Genomic DNA, 16,876 nt, shown 5'->3' with positions numbered 1-16,876 from the left:
TATTCAGCCTAGAACACTGAGGCTTCTGTGAGAGGGAGTACACAGGAGTAACCAACCCCACCCTGTGCCCCTCCCATCCCAGGGGACTCACAAACCCAGTCCGGGTTCCTTTCCACTCAGACACTCGGTAACTTTATTTGCCTTTGGCTGGGTTTTCAGGAGGAATGGGGCTGGCAGGAGCCTGGGCTTCGTGCGCCCTCTGGTGGGCCTCAGAGGCAAGGACCAGAAAGGACTGGACAGTCTGCAGGCCACAGTCAATAGAGTTTAGGGGAGGGCTGCAGTGCTCCTCAGGACTGCACCCCCGACCCAGCTTCAGGAGATGGGGCATGACGGGAGGAGGCCCTGAACCTCTGGCTCTCATACTCGCCCGTGTTGGATGCCCGCATGTTCTGCCGAGCCTTCATCTGCTTCAAACGGTCCTTGTCCACTTCCCGCTTGGTGAGGATGAAGAGGAGGATACCACAGGGGAAGCCGATGGCCCTAGGGGTGGGGAGATGTGCGTGGGATTTGGGGAGGGGCCAAGCCTCAGCCAGAGGAGCTGGGCAGAACCTCATTCCAGCTTCATCAACTGCACCAACACTGTAATGCTACTCGCATTTATTCAGCCTCAGTGCTGGCTGCTGGAAGGCTCCGCACGAATCGGATCCTGCCACTGCCCTGCTCAAAACCCCGCAACAGCTCTCCATCACTTCCCGGCCAAGTCCACCAAACTCTAGGCACAACACAAAAGGCCTTGTGGTTGGGTCTCTGCCCACCTTGTCATTCTTTTTCCCTTTAGTCTGACACTCCTTAGCATGAGCCCTGCCAGCCTGCCCTAACAACTGTGCAGGGTTCTCCGGACAGCCCATCCTCTTTCCCTCTCCAAGTCTTGGCAAAAGTTCCCTCTGCCTAAACTGCCCCACACCCCATCCCTGATTCTCCTTAACATGAGCAACTGCTATGTGGGAGGCACTTGGCGTGGGGAAAGGGCGTGGAGTTATAAGACCTGGTGAAAACCCAGCTCTGAGCCTCAGTTCCCTCCTCTGTAAAATAGGGATGTCCTATTTATCTCAGAAAGACTAAAACAATACACAGTAAAGGACTGGCACACCTCGGGTGCTGGAAAAAAAATTGATTTCTCCCTGCTTTTAATACTGCTCAAGCCTGGCAAGCTCCAGTCCATGGGGTTGCAAAGACTCGGACACGACTGAGCGACTGAACAACAATGTATTAAGATCAGAATCAAATCCAAATAACAATGCACTGAACATCTTACAGGTGCTGCTACTGTATAACTAACATAATCTTGCATGATCTCAATTAAAACCTCAATTGGGTCCTGCCCCAAGCTCCCAAAAGAGAGGATGAGGCCATAGACTGAAATCTGAATCAGATTAGCTCAGCTCAGCGCACAGAAAACCCACTCTCTCTCCAGTTCAGACTTTGCCACCTCCCTCCCCTGCTCCAGTCCTCTGAGGTTCCAGTCCTCACACCCAGCCATTCTGTCCCGGCAACCCTGGATTCAGTTCATCACCTGACACTTGGAGAAGTTTCTGGGTCCCACCCGCCCCTGGTGCCACTCCCCATTGGTGGGCAAAGAGTTAGTTAAAACTTACCAGGCTAGTCCCACAGCTTTCATGGGGTTCTTGCCCCTCTTTCTGGGGATGTATTCCAGCTCAGGGGAGAGGGGCTCAGGCTCCTCCTTGCACTCTGGGGAGCTGTGGCTTTGCAGTGCCCGACTCCTGTTCTGGGAAGCCTTGTTAGCAGTGGCTCCTGAGAGAATCCCTGTGAATGGAGGCAAAGAAGGTCAGCTAAGAGAAGAGAAGAAAGCCTAGGGAAGAGTGATTGAGATCTGAGGAAGGGGAGTGACTGCAGTTTGGAGTAACAGGTGCCTGGGAGAGTCCAGAGGGAAATGGGAAAATCGCCATCGAGGTGGCACCTTTGAAAGCCGCTTCCACGTCACTGCGGGCTCATCACCCTGGTGCCGGGAGAGCGAGCTTCGCTGTTCTTCATCTCCTCAGACCTCAGGATGTGAAGGGACTGCAGTGGGGCTCGCGTGAGACGTATGAAAGAAAATCCGAGACATGGCTTGCAAACTGCAGAATGTTAGCACTGGAGGGGGAGCTTAAAGGTATTCTACTCCATCCCCTCACTTTATAGAAGAGGAAACTGAAGCCCCAAGAGACGAACTGCTTCGCCCAAGGTCAAACTGCTAATTATCCGGGGCTAGAACCCAAGCCTCCAGAAGCCCAGGGCTCTTTTCCTCTGCACTGCGGTGAGTGTTAAACACCTGGAGCGCGGGAGTCTAAAAGGCTTCCTTGAGGCTCCCTTTCCGTGCAAGACCCCAGAGGTGTCGTAGGCTGAGGGATGGACTGGTTGACTTTTAAAGAGCACCATTTAGCCCCCAGACTCTTTAAAATCCTGCAGAGGGATGCGGACAGCAATCGACAGCCCTGAACTCCTGCTACAGCTTAGCGGGATGTGAAAAAAAGGGTATCCCCTCCAGTCCTGCCCTCCCCGGGGTCCCTCTCCTTACCCCGGAGGACGCGGGCATTTCTCGCCCCCCGGCCCTTCAGCGCCGTAGCAGCTACCACCGCCGCCATGTTCAGATCCCAATCCCACCCCCCCTTCACCGCAGTCCCCGCTGGGAATTGTAGTTTGCGTAAGGGGCCTCTCCCGCTGTATCCGTCCGGCCTACAGATCAGAAACTACAACTCCCAGAAGCCCAAGCAGCGGACCCAGGAGAACTACTCTTCCCAGGAGAGCCCCGGAAGCGCGCACGCTCGCTTGTTTCCCTCCTGTTGGAGGCGGAGTCAGGTTGGGCGGAGTTTGGGTTCTCCTCGCCACGCCTCGGCCTCGTCTCCCACTTTTGCCTTGTGATTGGTGACTCAGCCGGTCCACCCCTTTCGCTATTGGTCAAGAGGCCGTCGCTCTCCCTGCCGGGGAGTCGCCTACGCCTACTTCCTCCCGGGAGGAGGGGCTCGAGTTCCGCGTCGTCGCGCAGAGCTGACTCTGGGAGGCGTTTGGGCCCAGAGAAGTGGGTCCGCCGCTTGCGCCGCATGGAGTCCGAATCGGAGAGCGGGGCCGCTGCTGACACCCCCCCGTTGGAGACTCTAAGCTTCCATGGTGATGAAGAGATTATCGAGGTGGTAGAACTGGATCCTGGTCCGCCGGACCCGGGTAAGAGCTGCGGATCCTCAGGCCATGGGACAAGAGGCTCTTACCCCTGGCCTTTGACCCCGGGTTTTCCCCCCTCTGCTCCCTACCCCACCCCACCCCACCCCACCTCACCTGTCATTCCTACCTACCTCCTTCGCCCTTCCCCTCTCCCCCAACCCCACACTTAGTTTTCAGGCCTGGCCTGGGGTGGGGGTTCCCCTGACGCCTCCCCTGGCCCTTCCCCTCACACACCCCCTTCCCATCATTCCCTCGGCCCTCCCTTCCCACACGGTCTCTGGCCAACCCCAGGTCCTCAGAGCTCTCCGGTCCTCCGTTCTGCACGCCCCCTCCTCCCTGCCGCCTCTCACCCCCCGCTTCACCCCTCCTGTCTGACCTCACCTTGCCCTCTCGCCACATGACCACCCCAGCCTCGGGCCTCCCCACACTTGCCATCCCTCTTCCCGCCTGCCGCACACCGTCTGTTAACCCTCTCCCCAAAGCAGACGATCTGGTCCAGGAGATGGAAGATGTGGACTTCGAGGAAGAGGAAGAAGAAGAGGGCAACGAGGAGGGCTGGGTCCTGGAACCCCAGGAAGGGGTGGTCGGCAGCATGGAGGGCCCCGACGACAGCGAGGTCACTTTTGCATTGCATTCTGGTAGGTCCCTGGGGAGAGCTGTCCTAAGTTCAGTCCAGGTGGACATTTGCACATCATCCGCCATGTAGTGGTGGGAAAATGTTGCCTTTGTGATGGAGGAGCTGTTGGTTCCTGGAGTCAGTTGAGACACACTTGGATTCAAATCCTGTCTCTGCTACTTGGTTGTTTATGATCTTTATTGATGTCTCTGGGCTTTAGTTTCCTTTTAAAAAGTTGTCATTGATAAAAGTTCCTTTACTCTGAATTAGGGGTAATAGTACCTTTTAGATCATCTTTTGGATAATCCTCTTAAACATTAACTCTTGATAAGGAACCAGTAACGCAGGCTTTCCTCACTCAGCCCCCAACCTGGTGGCATCCCACTCTGAGAACTGTAAGCCCTACACTCGTTCCCTCCTCTTGTCCACCACAGAAATGTGGGGCGAATGGAAGAAAGAGTACAGGAGAGCGATGTGTCCTGGGGAGGGACTTCTCCAACAACCGAATGCTTGAAACTTAGAAGAGCTTGAACGCACCCTTCTTTTCCAGGAAGAAAGACATGTTGCTTTAGGTGGAAGGGGGGTGGGCTCCCCAAAGGTCCTGAAGGACAGGACTCTAGGTGGGATCCCCACTTCCTTACTCTTGGAATATCTCTTGGGACAGCATCAGTGTTCTGTGTGAGCCTGGACCCCAAGACCAACACCTTGGCAGTGACAGGAGGTGAAGACGACAAAGCCTTTGTGTGGAGGCTCAGCGATGGGGAACTGCTCTTTGAGTGTGCAGGTGAGGGAGCTCGGTGAAGTCCTGCCTCTTTGGAGGTCTTAGGGGGCTGGCCTGCAGTGGTTATGCATCCAGCAGCCATTTATTGACCCCTGTTTTGCCAGCTCTATGCTTGGCCCAAGAGCCCCAAAGAATATCCTAGTCTTTTGTGGGTGTGGGGGAGGGAGACACTGACTGGCCGAGGGAGTCAGGGAAAGACCTGGAGGAGGCGACACTAGTGGCGGAGAATGGGGGTGGGAAGGAGGCTGTGGATATTTCAGGCAGAGGTGCGGACAGAATGGGAAAGACATAGGTCTGGGCTACACATGGTCAAGTGGGGGCCCAGTAGTGTTTTGCCTGGGGAGAGCTGGGGGTTGCTGCAGTGGGCTTCTGCAGCAGCTCTGAGTTTGGTTGCCTGTTTTGTGGGGACTCATCCTTTTTTTCCCAGCTGGTACTTTCTGGGGGCCGGATACCTGGGTCCTGTATCCCCAGCACCAGGTTCCCTGACATTCTCTTCTCTTTCTGCCCACTCTCTGCAGGCCATAAAGACTCTGTGACTTGTGCTGGTTTCAGCCATGACTCTACCCTAGTGGCCACAGGAGACATGAGTGGTCTTTTAAAAGTGTGGCAGGTGGACACAAAGGAGGAGGTCTGGTCTTTTGAAGCAGGAGATCTAGAGGTGAGATTGTCACAGTGGGATTCAACTCTGAGGGCCGGGTGGAGTGGGGAGAACTCGGGGGCCCATACCACCTTGAACGGATCAAGCCAGCTCTGAGCCAGTGCTCTCCCAGGGGACAGCAGGAGTGTCTGGGCCTGTCCCCTGGGATGTCCCCACTGACTCGGAAGCAGGGAGAGCTTGGTGGGGTTCTGGGGGCAGACTCCTAGGTGAGATGGGCTGAGGGGAACCCTTGTTGAGCCTTTGTCCCTGCCCAGTGGATGGAGTGGCACCCTCGGGCACCTGTCCTCCTGGCGGGCACGGCTGATGGCAACACCTGGATGTGGAAGGTTCCGACTGGTGACTGCAAGACCTTCCAGGGCCCCAACTGCCCGGCCACCTGTGGCCGAGTCCTCCCTGATGGTGAGAGCGGCATTCCTGAGTGTAGACAGGTGGGGTCTGGGTTCCACACATGCCTGGCACCCTCCTGGGCCATGGTCAGCAAACTCCGAGGTCTGCTGTTGAGAGCAGTGACCTCCCAGGACCAGAGCAAACAGCTTCCCCTTTCTCACCTGGAACTGGGTCTTCCCTGGGGCACTGTCTATTCCCTCGCTTCCTTGCCTGCCTCTCTCTTCTCTTGCCTGATGTGCTGGTGTGTCTGTGCTGGTTGTCGTCTCTTCACCTGCATCTCTGATCCTTCAGGGAAGCGAGCTGTAGTTGGCTATGAAGATGGCACCATCAGGATTTGGGACCTGAAGCAGGGAAACTCTATCCACGTACTAAAAGGTATTGGAGGTGGCGAAGGTGTTAACCTAGGCTTTTGTGGGGAAAGGGCCGAGACCTGGGTCAGGATGAAGCCTGACTTCCTCCCTGCTTCATCCTAGGGACCGAGGGTCACCAGGGCCCTCTGACCTGTGTCGCCACCAACCAGGATGGCAGCCTGATCCTCACTGGCTCTGTGGACTGCCAGGCCAAGCTGGTCAGTGCCACCACCGGCAAGGTGAGTGGGACCTGGAAGTCTGGCTGTGGGGTCCTCTGCTTTCCGCATCTCCGTTTCTTCTTTTTCTTCAGTCAGCCTCCTTGCCCCAGTGCCTTTCTTCTCTTACTGGAGAATCATGTTTCCAGGCCCTCTTCTGATCCTCTCCTCTGGCTCATAGGTGGTGGGCGTTTTCAGACCCGAGACTGTGGCCTCCCAGCCGAGCCTGGGAGAAGGGGAGGAGAGTGAGTCCAACTCCGTGGAGTCCTTGGGCTTCTGCAGTGTGTGAGTGTGAGCGCGGCCTCAGCCTGGACACATGAGCAGGGGGCTTGGGGGAGGGGGCTGGGGACCAGGGAGGACAGAGGGCGCCAAGTGCAGGTCCCCCCATGAGCCTTCATGATGCTCTCTTCTGCCAGGATGCCTCTGGCAGCTGTTGGCTACCTGGATGGGACCTTGGCCATCTATGACCTGTCCACACAGACCCTCAGGCACCAGTGTCAGCACCAGGTACAGGCTGTGGGGAAGCCCAGGTTCTCTGGGAGCATCTGCCGCAGACATGGCTCCTGCCTAGTCCTTCCTATGGTCCATCATCCCCTCCTCCCTCCTTGAGAGTTGGGAGCAGATGCCCATGACGCACCTCGCTCCTGTGTACCCTTCTGCAGTCGGGCATTGTGCAGCTGCTGTGGGAGGCAGGCACCGCCGTGGTTTACACTTGCAGCCTGGATGGCATCGTGCGCCTCTGGGATGCTCGGACTGGCCGCCTGCTTACTGACTACCGGGGCCACACGGCCGAGATCCTGGACTTTGCCCTCAGCAAGTAAGTGGATTTGGCATGGGCTAGGGTCTCTGCGTATTTGAAAGGTGAGAGCAGCATGTGGGGCTCTTAAAGTGTGGGAGGGCTGCTAAAGGAAGCTGGGACCCAAGGCCTGGGCCTGCCTAGGCAGCCGTGCTGGGGGCCTGTGGGAGTCGTCCTCTGTTGATGGTGTGGCCTCTCATCTCACTCTCGGGCTCAGGGGCTGGGACTGCCTCCCCCATGCGGGCAGCTCTCCCCTGATCCTCAGGCTGATGGCTGGCTTCAGGAGTGTTCACCGGATGTGGGCTGGTGAGCCCAGCGCCAGGCACTAGCGGTCTAGAGTTGAGGATACACTGGAAGAGCCCCCCAAAGGGCCCCTGGGTGGTGGGCTTGGGGTGGGCCTTAGGTTCTCCAGTCCTTTCCAACCGTGCTTTCTGTCCACAGAGATGCCTCCTTGGTGGTGACCACGTCAGGAGACCACAAAGCAAAAGTATTTTGTGTCCAGAGACCTGACCGCTAACAGCTGCAGTGTCTGCTTTGTGTCTGGTGTGGAGGGGGCGCAGGGAGACCCCCCACAGCAGAGGCGGTCGGGTAGGAGGGAAGAGGAGGGGAGGGGCCTCGGACTACTTTCCAACCCCTTCAAACTGACTTGCTCCCTCTCTGTCTCTTCCTTTTCTTAAGAAACCCACCCCTCGGGCTCCTCCTTCCCCCGCTCCCTCCCTCTCACCCAGACCTGGCGGATACTTCAGAGGGAGGTTCAGACCTCTTTCTCTTTCACTTCCTTTGCTGGTGTGAGCCATGGGGGTGTGTGTTTGTATGTGGGGAGTAGGTCTTTGAAGTTCCCGTTCTTTCCCTTCCCAAGTCTCTGGGGGTGGAAAGGAGGAAGAGATGTTAGTTAACAGATTTTAAAAATGTAAATAAAATATACTTCCCAGAGACGTGTCTGTGTGGATTTTGTGGCTGGACGTGAGGAGGAACCAGTGAGGGGCATGTCAGGGTGTTGCTACCCTCCCCCTCTGCCGGATTTCAGGGTTCCTCAACTCACCGCCCTCACCTACAACTGCCTGCCTACCAGGAATCTCCCTGGATATATATCCTCTAGGTTCTTTCCCCAGCTGTTCACCTGTCCCTCCCTGGCTGAGACATGGAATCTCCCTGGATCCTCTAGGTTCTTTCCCCAGCTGTTCACCTGTCCCTCCTTGGCTAAGACACAGAATGAGATAACCATCACCTGGGCCAAGGGAGCTTTATTCAGTCAGAGTGGGGTCATACAGGGACACTCTCTGATCCATGATCCAGATCTTTGGGGACATGTGAGACGGGCTTGGGAGCCAAGATGGATGGATGCTTCTAATTGGAATGAGCAGAGGCCCTCCCTCTAGTTCAAGTCAAGGTCCACGCTGCTTTGGCTGCTGGTATGGTAGGCGGTGCTGGGACCAGGACTGCTCTGCGGTCTGCCCCGCAGCATCCGGAGCCACTTCTGGGCAGCCACCCTCCAGGGGCCTGTATAGCGCTGATCACCCAGCCCCATGGCCACGGGCACGGCCGCCGCACTGGCGCTGCCCAGTGAGATGAGGGACAGCAGAGTTCCAGGCCCTAGTGGCGGGCGCTGCTCAAAGGCCAGGACAGAGAGCAGCAGGGTGGCCACGTAGGGCCCCCAGCACAGCCCGAAGAGCAACGTGGCCCCGGCCTGCGCCCTGGCCTGCCGCCAGGTGAGGGCTCGGGCCAGGGCCGAGGGCGCCCCGCGGCACACGGCCCGCTCCAGCCGGCGGATGTCCTGCAGCTGGCGGTGCGCAGTGACCAGCACGCGGACCGAGAGGAGGGCGGCCGCGCCCACAGCCGGCAGCAGGAGCCCATAGATTTCGAGGTAGAGGTAGGGGGCTGGGAAGACGGCCTGGGAGCTGCAGTTGCCACCAGGGGCCCAGTGGTTCCAGCCCAGGGCAGGCAGGCTGGCAAAGAGCAAGGGGGCAGCCCAGGTGAGGAGCAGGGCCAGCCGCATGCTCCCACGGGGCCGCAGGGGCCGCAGCACGGCCATGTAGCGCTCCCCGTGCACCAGTAGGAGGTTGGCGAGCAGGGAGAGGAAGCAGAAGTTGGGAGCCAAGTAGAGGAAGAGGCAGGACCAGTAGCCCCGGCGGCTCTGGCTCCATAGGACGGGCAGCGCGGGCAGCGCCAGCCCCGTGAGCAGCCCTGCCAACAGAAGACTCAGGAAGAAGCAGCCAGAGGGCGGGCTGCGCAGGCGGCGGTCCCCGGCGATACCCACGGCCAGGAGCAGGTTGGCAGCGACGATGAGGCTTGCCAGGGCCAGGGAGAGCCCCAGGGCCCCTGCAGGAACGGGGCTGGGCACCTCCCTGGTGCTGTTGGATGTCATCTTGGGCCTGGGGACGGGGGAGACCTGGAGCAGCAGCAGGCATGCCTGGATGGAAGATGGGGTGGCTGGAGTTAGGATGGGGCTGCAGATCACTGTCCTCTCTTGGCAAGTTGTTGTTTAGTCGCTAAGTCATGTCGGACTCTTTGTGACCCCAGGGACTGTAGGTCACCAGGCTTCTTTGTCAGTGGGATTTCCCAGGCCAGAATACTGGAGTGGATAGCTAGTCCCTTCTCGATTGAACTATTGAGCTATTCCCCAGTCAGGGACTGAACCCACGTCTCCTGCATTGGCAGGCGGATTTCTTTACCTCTAAACCACCAGGGAAGCTATCTAGAGGTTGGAGACCAATGCACTGTGGACCATATCCTGTTTGCTGATACACATTTTTCCTCCAATGAATTGCCAATTAAAATTTACATAAAAATTCATATTTTTGGTTAAAAAAAAACAATCAGGGCCTATGTAGTAGCAACCAGCTAGAGTTGCGCTGTCACTGCCTTCAGAAAGCTCCCTACAGTCCCCACCCAGCCCTTTCCCCATTTCTGTTACCTGCCTGACCCTCTCTGGGCAGCTGTGTTTATGCCTCTGGTTAGACACACCCGTCCCCACAGCATTTGGACCATCCCTGCCTCCACCAGGTGAGGCGTCTAAATCAGCTAAAGGGATAGGATGGAGTCTGGCTGGTGTGTAGTGATCCTCTGGCCAGCCAACAGCTGACAGCCTTCTTTGGGCCATGGGCGGGCCCTGGACTAGGGGCTAGGGCTGGGGTTGGGTGGGGAGGGGTGGGAGAGTGGAGAGTGATCCCTGTCTTCAGATGCTTGCAGGCTGGTTGGCATCAGTGTCTTAAAAAGTGGTAGGTTACTAAGGATTGGGGGTGGGGGTGGGGGTGGGGGTGGGGTGGGGCAGAAGTCAGTCTGAGGCAGGGCTCACTGAGTTAGCAGCACCAAGGGGTTGCCCTGTCCCCAGCACCTCCCTTCCATCCGCCTTGTGGCTGGTTACACTTCAGTGAGCAGCCTCCGGGTAGGACTTCCAGCCCATAAACTTGACGTCCGCACCAGGCTAGCAGCTAGCAACCGGCCTTTCCTGGGAACTGGAGGAGGGGAAGAGCTGCTGAGTGAGGGGGAAGGTTGGCAGTGAGTGTGGAGGGCAAGGGGGGCTGAAGTGAGCCCAGAGATGGAGGGGGAGCTGCTGGGCAGCGCCTGGCCTTTCCGTGGCTCTGACCTGTCCCAGTCCTCCCATGCCCTGGCCCTGCCGCCACATCATGGGGATGAGGGAGGGGGTATCCTGCCTGGGCCCTGTGGGAAACTCCTGCTTCTGTCAACAGGGGAGCAGCTGCTGTTGCTAGGATCAAAGTCAATAAGGGAAGGATTCCTACCTGCCCCCTCCCCGGGGTCAGAGGGTCGAAGGGCCTCAAGGCCACCCTGAGCACAGGAGATGCTACCGCTTCTATTCCCAGCTCCCCCAGTTCCCCCAGGCCGTTGCACCCCTTTACCCTCAGCCTGGTTCCTCTTTCTCAGTGTCCCCCAGTGCCCTCTGCTGGGAACATCTTTCCCTTCCAGCGGCCCTCTGGTTTCTGTTCCCCTTCATCCCCACACTGTTAACTTGTTCAAACCCCAGGAGATCTCAGGGACCTGAGACTTCAAACCTGGACTCTGGAGTCGAGGGCTGGCACTCCCAGCTCTTCGCTGGGAGTGAGTCTCCCACCCCACCTCCACCAGAGCAGCAAGAAAGGCAGGGTCAGCCCTGGGGGTGGGGGGACTTCTTGGCAGTCACAACATGGAGGCTCGGGTGGCTTGGGCTGGGTGTAAGGCCTCTTCAGGCCCTGCGGCTGAGGTCTCCAGGTGTGGCCCGGGGGCCGGGTGGGGGCTAGGGTTAGGGTTAGGTAGCTACTCACATGACTGTAGGTGACAGATGTGGCTTGCCCAGCCTGGGCTCCCCTCCGAGTGTCAGGGAGTTGTCCCAGCCAGCGCTGCAGGGCTTCTGGCGACGTCTGGTGTCCTGACCGTTGAGGTCATGGTACCTCCACTGTGTGGAGACAGCAGGGCCCCCAGCTCTCTGCTGCCCTGGCTCTGCCCTCGCCTGGGATGGAGCTGAGGCTGGTGGGACCCAGCCTGGCCCCGCCTCTGGGGGTGGGGCCCGACACACCCTGAGCTGCTGTGCTGGGAAGGCTTCCTCCCCTTTCCCCTGGGCGCCCTCCACGTCTTCCTCCCATACCAGTGGCCCTGTCTCCAGCCACTGGACATAGCTTGGCTCCAAGGAGGCAGCTTGGAGCTCTCTGGCCTGCTGCTGGTTAGCTAATCTGAGAAATGCATTCCAGTTAGTGAACAATGATTTAGTCTATCCTCCCCATCTCCCGGCTGATATATTTACATTTTATAAATATATCAGTGGCCAGCCAGCTGATAGCGCATCCAGCTCTGTAATTCTGCCACTCTGCTGAGTACAGTCTGATGGTGACGGTGGTGGGGGCCTTTGGAACGCGAGAATCCTTGCTATCTCCCCTTCCTATTACCTGATGGGAACTTTCAGCTTATAAAGCCAGCCTTGCCTCCTAGAATCTGGGTTCATTCCGCACTTTTCTCAATTACTTTGTGAGTCACGTTTTGGGCTGAGGCATGAATGGCTCTTGGGCAAGCTATCTCTGGACCTCTATTTTCTCACCTGTAAAATGGGAACAAGGCAAACCATCAGTCGGTGTTGCCAGGAGTCTTATGGGATAATATACGTAACTGCATACACCCCACTGCCGGACACCTGACGGGGAGGGGTCTCAAAAAATGACATCCTTCTTTTCTCCTCCATGAAGACTAAGAAACAGCCAGTGCTTGAATCAGAAGGCCTGGATTTAAATCTCAGAATCCTACTTGGATCCTATTTTACTGGCTGTGTAAATTTGAACAAATTTTTAGATTTTCTTACCTCAGTTTCCTCATCTGTAAAATGGGGGCTCGTACCATTTTCATCTATTGTGAGACTAAATGAGAAAATGTGGGGAGACTTCCCTGGAGGTCCAGGGGTTAACACTCCACCCTTCAACTACAGGGGCACAGGTTCAATCCCTAGTTGGGGTATATCCCACATGCCACGTGGTGTGGGCAAAAAAAAAAGTGTAATAAGGACTTGGGTCAGTGGTTGGCACAGAAGCAGTCAATGAGAGGAACTTCTGGCCTTTTCTGCACGTCCCCTCTGAGAATTCCATTGAAATAAGCGGATGAAGAGCTTGTGAATAGCAAGAGGGTAATGACACTTTCACTCCACAAGGAAACACAGGAAACTGAGTGAGAGGAAGGGCAAGTTCAAGGCCAGGAAGCCCTGATTTCCACCTTGTGTCAAGTGTAACTTTGGGGAGAGGGAGAGAAGCAGTTACATTTTCTTGAGACCTGAAATGGGAGGAAACAGGCTAAAACTTCAGCAAGAAAGCTGGAGGTTAGACATTAGGAAAAGCTTTCTTGTTCAAGAGCACATGAAGATGGAGCAAGGGGTCCTCTGCCCTCTCCCAGGACGACCTGGGCCCAAAGGGCGGGAGGCCTGACAGGTCTGGCTCTGCCAACTCTGCACGGCAGTCAGGGGTCCTGGAGAGAAGGGTCTCTGGACAAAAAGTGGGAGAAGCATCCAGTCTCAGACCTGTCCTCTAGGGAGCTGGGGGCTAGGAGGACGCAGCGTTCCAGGGGATGGCTCCCAGCCCCACGCTCTCTGGTTGGGCAGAAGTCAAGAGGCTCTGGGAGAGTTCAGATTGGGGTCTGGACAGAAGTGGGAGTGGGGCCCCTTGGATACTGGACTGCCAAGAATAAACAGACCTTCTGTTCCCAACCCTGGCCTCCTCCCGGCAGCCTCCAGGATGTCTGTGTTTCTTCTCCGCTGCTCTGTCTAAACAGTGTGTGGGATGACGTGTAAAGAACAACTCTGGGAGCAGGAGCCGGGCAGCCTGGGCTCTGTCTTCCACTCAGCTGTTTCCTCCTGCCTTGATCATCTGGTTCCTCTGTTCCATCAATCCCTGGGACTGACTCATCCACAGCCTTCTCTCCTTTGCTCACGGGAGGGCTCTGATGCAGGCAGTCTTCAGATGCTCCCATCGGCTGACTCTTCGGGCCCTAGAGTCCCCACCCGTCCCCCTTCTCTCCTTAGGTCCAGCCTGTTACCATGATGCCCGATGTGGACAGGGGCAGGAAATGCACCTGGGTCTCCTTTGTCACTCTGTTCTCCTGGGTATTTAACTTTTCTGTTGACCCTGGGTGTCTGGGACTTGGTGGTGAGTACTCACTGACTGGATGAACAGAGGCAAAGGGGTGATGAGTGGCTATGGAACTGTTCAACCCTCCCCAGATGCAACAGCAGACGAGCCCCTGGGGGTCTCTGGAGGGTTGTGGGCGCAATACTATGACCAAGACTGAGGAAGCCCTAAGTCAGCTGTATGAGCAGAGGACACTGGTCCTTCCCCTTAGGGATAAATGACAGATCTCTCACAGAAATTTAACAGTGCTTTTAGCAATTCCCAGAAGGGGGCAGCATTACTTGAACTCAGAATTCTGAGTCCCCAGAATGGACCCAGGCTTTGGGTCTAGGGCCTCTGTGGCTGCTGCTTAGGCTGAGGGTCCATCTGGCCTACTTTGAACGAGGCTGAAGGAACTGAAATGGTAACAGAGGAGAAGCAGCTCTGGGTATGTGGGCTGACACAGTAGCTGGTGTTACTTCCTCTTCCTGGCTTCAATTTCCCGCCCTCTGGTTCCACACGTCCACTTACCCACTTTCTGTTAACGTCGTCTTCCCACCAAGCTCCTGGATTTTAGCTTCCCCAGGTCCTACTTTCTCCAGACTTGGGAGATACCCACCAACACCTTCCTCACCTCAAACTGCAGTATGAGGGCCACCAGCAAAAAATATCACCATCTTGGGGGAGGACCTGAATAACCCCAAAGCAGAATAACCTTGATTTATGCTGCCCCTTCTGATCCCCTTGGGAGTGTAAGAATGGAACGAAGATTTATTACAAAGCATTATCAACTCTAATTATAGACATTATCAGTCAGTTCAGCTCAGTTGCTCAGCAGTGTTCGACTCTTTGCGACCCCATGGACTGCAGCATGCCAGGCCTGCCTGTCCATCACCAACTCCTAGAGTTTACTCAAACTTATCTCCATTGAGTCGGTGATACCATCCAACCATCTCATCCTCTGTCGTCCCCTTCTCTTCCCACCTTCAATCTTTCCCAGCATCAGGGTCTTTTCAAATGAGTCAGTTCTTCGCATTAGGTGGCCAAAGTATTGGAGTTTCAGCTTCAGCCTCAGTCCTTCCAATGAATAATCAGGACTGATTTCCTTTAGCATGGACTGGTTGGATCTCCTTGGTGTCCGAGGGACTCTCAAGAGTCTTCTCCAAAACCACAGTTCAAAAGCATCAATTCTTCAGCACTTACCTTCTTTTCAGTCCAACTCTCACATCCATACATGACTACTAGAAAAACCATAGCTTTGACTAGATGGACCTTTGTTGGCAAAGTAATGTCTCTGCTTTTTAATATGCTGTCCAAGTTGGTCATAACTTTTCTTCCAAGGAGCAAGCATTTCATGGCTGCAGTCACCATTTTGGAGCCCCCCAAAAATAAAGTCTGTCACTGTTTTGCCATGAAGTGATGGGACCAGATGCCATGGTCTTTTAGTTTTCTGAATGTTGAGTTTTAAGCCAACTTTTTCACTCATTATAAATGCCTACTTGATTCATTGGAAAAGACTCTGATGCTGGGAGGGATTGGGGGCAAGAGGAGAAGGGGACAACAGAGGATGAGATGGCTGGATGGCATCACTGACTCGATGGACGTGAGTCTGTGTGAACTCTGGGAGTTGGTGATGGACAGGGAGGCCTGGCGTGCTGCGATTTATGGGGTCGCAAAGAGTTGGACACGACTGAGCGACTGATCTGATGTGATAGGTACTTATCTGTTGTTTATTCCTTTTAAGAGCCTGGTGAGATAGGTGGAGTCATGTCCAACCAAAGATGAGGCCACTGGTGCTCAGATTAAGAAATCTACTCAGTCACATAGCTATTAAGTGGAAAGTGAAGTCACTCAGTCGTGTCCGACTCTTTTCGACCCCGTGGACTGTAGCCTACCAAGCTCCTCCGTCCATGGGATTCTTCAGGCAAGAATACTAGAGTGGGTTGCCATTTCCTTCTCCAGGGGATCTTCCCAGCCCAGGGATCGAACCTGGGTTTCCCCGCATTGGAGAAAAAACATTTTTGAAACTCTCCAGTTTACACCCCAGCTCATCTACACCTCCCAGGCATGGACCTTTGGGCAAAGGAGCAAATCAGCACTGAGATTAGATCCCATTTTACCCAGCCCACATCCTCAGTGTGCTGAAGTCCTCCTCCAATGGGCTCTGGCTGAAGTTACAGTGGGCCTTTGTCCATAACGGTGAAGGCGGGCCCTTGAGAACGAGTTAAGTGTGCCCTGGAAACAGATGTAGACAAAGGAGCCAGTTTGGAGGGGGTTTTCATCAGTATGAGTTTTTATGCTGATCAAGTCTTGGAATTAAGACAATTCCTTACGGTTTACTGCTGTAAAAAGTACTTAATGCCTCTTCTCCTCCTAACTCTGTATCTTCTAAGCAATTTTGGTTTTGCCATTTACAGCACTTTTCAGGAATCCAATCTCCATTATTGGCAAAATACAGTTGAGTTCCAACTTACTAAGGAGATTTGTTCGAAACTCAGCGGGATGGCAAACACACCTTCTAGCAAAATTACCTTCACAAACCCCTTACACAGGGGTACAGAGCACAGCTATGTCACTGTCTCCTAACAGATCTAACTTAGCCCAGTTTTCCACCCACCAGCAGTAGGTGATGAGGGGCCGCATCCCAGGAGAACACGGGGAAGCCTTGGCAGTGAACTCTCTCCACTGCAGGTCATGGTTGGCCTCCCCAAGGGGACAGCACTCTCCAGGGCACTTGTTTGTTGAGGGCATGGGAACATAACTGATCCTGAGCTTTCCAGGATCTCATTTACAAAGAGTAAAGTGAAGTTTTGATGACTAAACGACCTGTCCCTTCAAATCTGACCATGACCCACAGTAAAGACATTTTTATGACCTAGTCAGTATGTCCACAACTAAGACATATTTCAGAATCAGTACTTACCTATAATAGGAGTGATGTACTCAGCATATATGACACAACAGCATCTACTATTCCATTTTAAAACACTGAAGATGAAGTCACATATGTGAAAAAAAAAAAAAACACACAGGAAACAACACACACACACACAGATGAGCTGCATGTACAACTGGGGAAATATGAGTAAGGTTGTGATCGTGTTAACATCAGCTTCCTCCTGGCAATTATATTGTATTACAGGATTTCAGCACTGTTTCTTACAACTGCAGTTAATCTACAAATACCTCATAATTGTTGAGGAAATATCAGATTTCACAATTCATTGACAGTTTCAAACCAGTCTGAAACAATGAACTTGATGGAGACAAATTAAAAAGCTTTGCAGTGCATAAAGTTTACTTAGAAATGCCAACTAAGAGCTTACCAGTGAGCCTCTCCCC

The 16,876-nt window shown here is 54.9% G+C and overlaps 3 protein-coding genes across 6 annotated transcripts in view; 1 reads left to right on the top strand and 2 right to left on the bottom strand.

Moving 5' to 3' along the window:
- Window positions 1–2,597, bottom strand: part of PNKD (PNKD metallo-beta-lactamase domain containing) — a 72,876-nt gene extending 70,279 nt beyond the window's left edge. The window contains exons 1-3 of one of the 2 annotated variants that reach the window (XM_061384703.1): window positions 2,516–2,597; window positions 1,596–1,764; window positions 106–480 (exon numbers count right to left, since the gene is read on the bottom strand). In XM_061384703.1, the coding sequence (XP_061240687.1) occupies window positions 288–480; window positions 1,596–1,764; window positions 2,516–2,582 (429 nt within the window). In that variant the 5' untranslated portion in view covers window positions 2,583–2,597 and the 3' untranslated portion in view covers window positions 106–287. Of the gene's footprint in view, window positions 1–105; window positions 481–1,595; window positions 1,765–2,515 lie in introns of those variants that run through there. The other variant, XM_061384685.1, reaches the window with a different exon arrangement.
- A 125-nt stretch (window positions 2,598–2,722) lies between these two features.
- AAMP (angio associated migratory cell protein) lies at window positions 2,723–7,892 on the top strand. 2 transcript variants are annotated; one of them, XM_061384661.1, is made up of 11 exons: window positions 2,723–3,159; window positions 3,642–3,794; window positions 4,437–4,556; window positions 5,072–5,211; window positions 5,466–5,610; window positions 5,890–5,973; window positions 6,072–6,187; window positions 6,345–6,448; window positions 6,580–6,670; window positions 6,826–6,980; window positions 7,401–7,892. In XM_061384661.1, exons 1-11 carry the CDS (start codon window positions 3,039–3,041, stop codon window positions 7,474–7,476), a joined length of 1,305 nt encoding a protein of 434 aa, XP_061240645.1. In that variant the 5' UTR covers window positions 2,723–3,038; the 3' UTR covers window positions 7,477–7,892. The 2 variants fall into 2 exon arrangements, with proteins under 2 accessions (XP_061240645.1, XP_061240655.1); XM_061384671.1 differs by having other exon boundaries at window positions 2,944–3,159; window positions 3,639–3,794.
- Window positions 7,893–8,186: 294 nt separating this feature from the next.
- Window positions 8,187–14,849, bottom strand: GPBAR1 (G protein-coupled bile acid receptor 1). Of its 2 annotated transcripts, XM_061384725.1 has the most exons (3): window positions 11,219–14,849; window positions 10,255–10,414; window positions 8,187–9,369 (listed from the first exon to the last, which is right to left on the bottom strand). In XM_061384725.1, exon 3 carries the CDS (start codon window positions 9,322–9,324, stop codon window positions 8,335–8,337), a length of 990 nt encoding a protein of 329 aa, XP_061240709.1. In that variant the 5' UTR covers window positions 9,325–9,369; window positions 10,255–10,414; window positions 11,219–14,849; the 3' UTR covers window positions 8,187–8,334. The 2 variants fall into 2 exon arrangements, with proteins under 2 accessions (XP_061240709.1, XP_061240700.1); XM_061384716.1 differs by lacking the exon at window positions 10,255–10,414 and having other exon boundaries at window positions 11,219–14,848.
- Between the last annotated feature and the right edge of the window lie 2,027 nt (window positions 14,850–16,876).

Source organism: Bos javanicus, chromosome 2 (genome assembly GCF_032452875.1).
Source record: "Bos javanicus breed banteng chromosome 2, ARS-OSU_banteng_1.0, whole genome shotgun sequence".
NCBI classification, from domain to species: domain Eukaryota; kingdom Metazoa; phylum Chordata; class Mammalia; order Artiodactyla; family Bovidae; genus Bos; species Bos javanicus.
The sequence above is the reverse complement of the archived record's forward strand: the minus strand, read 5'-3'. Positions and strand labels throughout refer to the sequence as shown.

Coding starts and splice junctions, on each gene's coding strand:
- AAMP (XM_061384671.1), top strand. CDS start 3,039: ATGGAGTCCGAATCGGAGAGCGGGGCCGCTGCTGACACCCCCCCGTTG. Junction 6,188..6,344: donor TCAGTGCCACCACCGGCAAG/GTGAGTGGGACC, acceptor TCTGGCTCATAG/GTGGTGGGCGTTTTCAGACC. Junction 6,671..6,825: donor GGCACCAGTGTCAGCACCAG/GTACAGGCTGTG, acceptor ACCCTTCTGCAG/TCGGGCATTGTGCAGCTGCT.
- GPBAR1 (XM_061384725.1), bottom strand. CDS start 9,324: ATGACATCCAACAGCACCAGGGAGGTGCCCAGCCCCGTTCCTGCAGGG.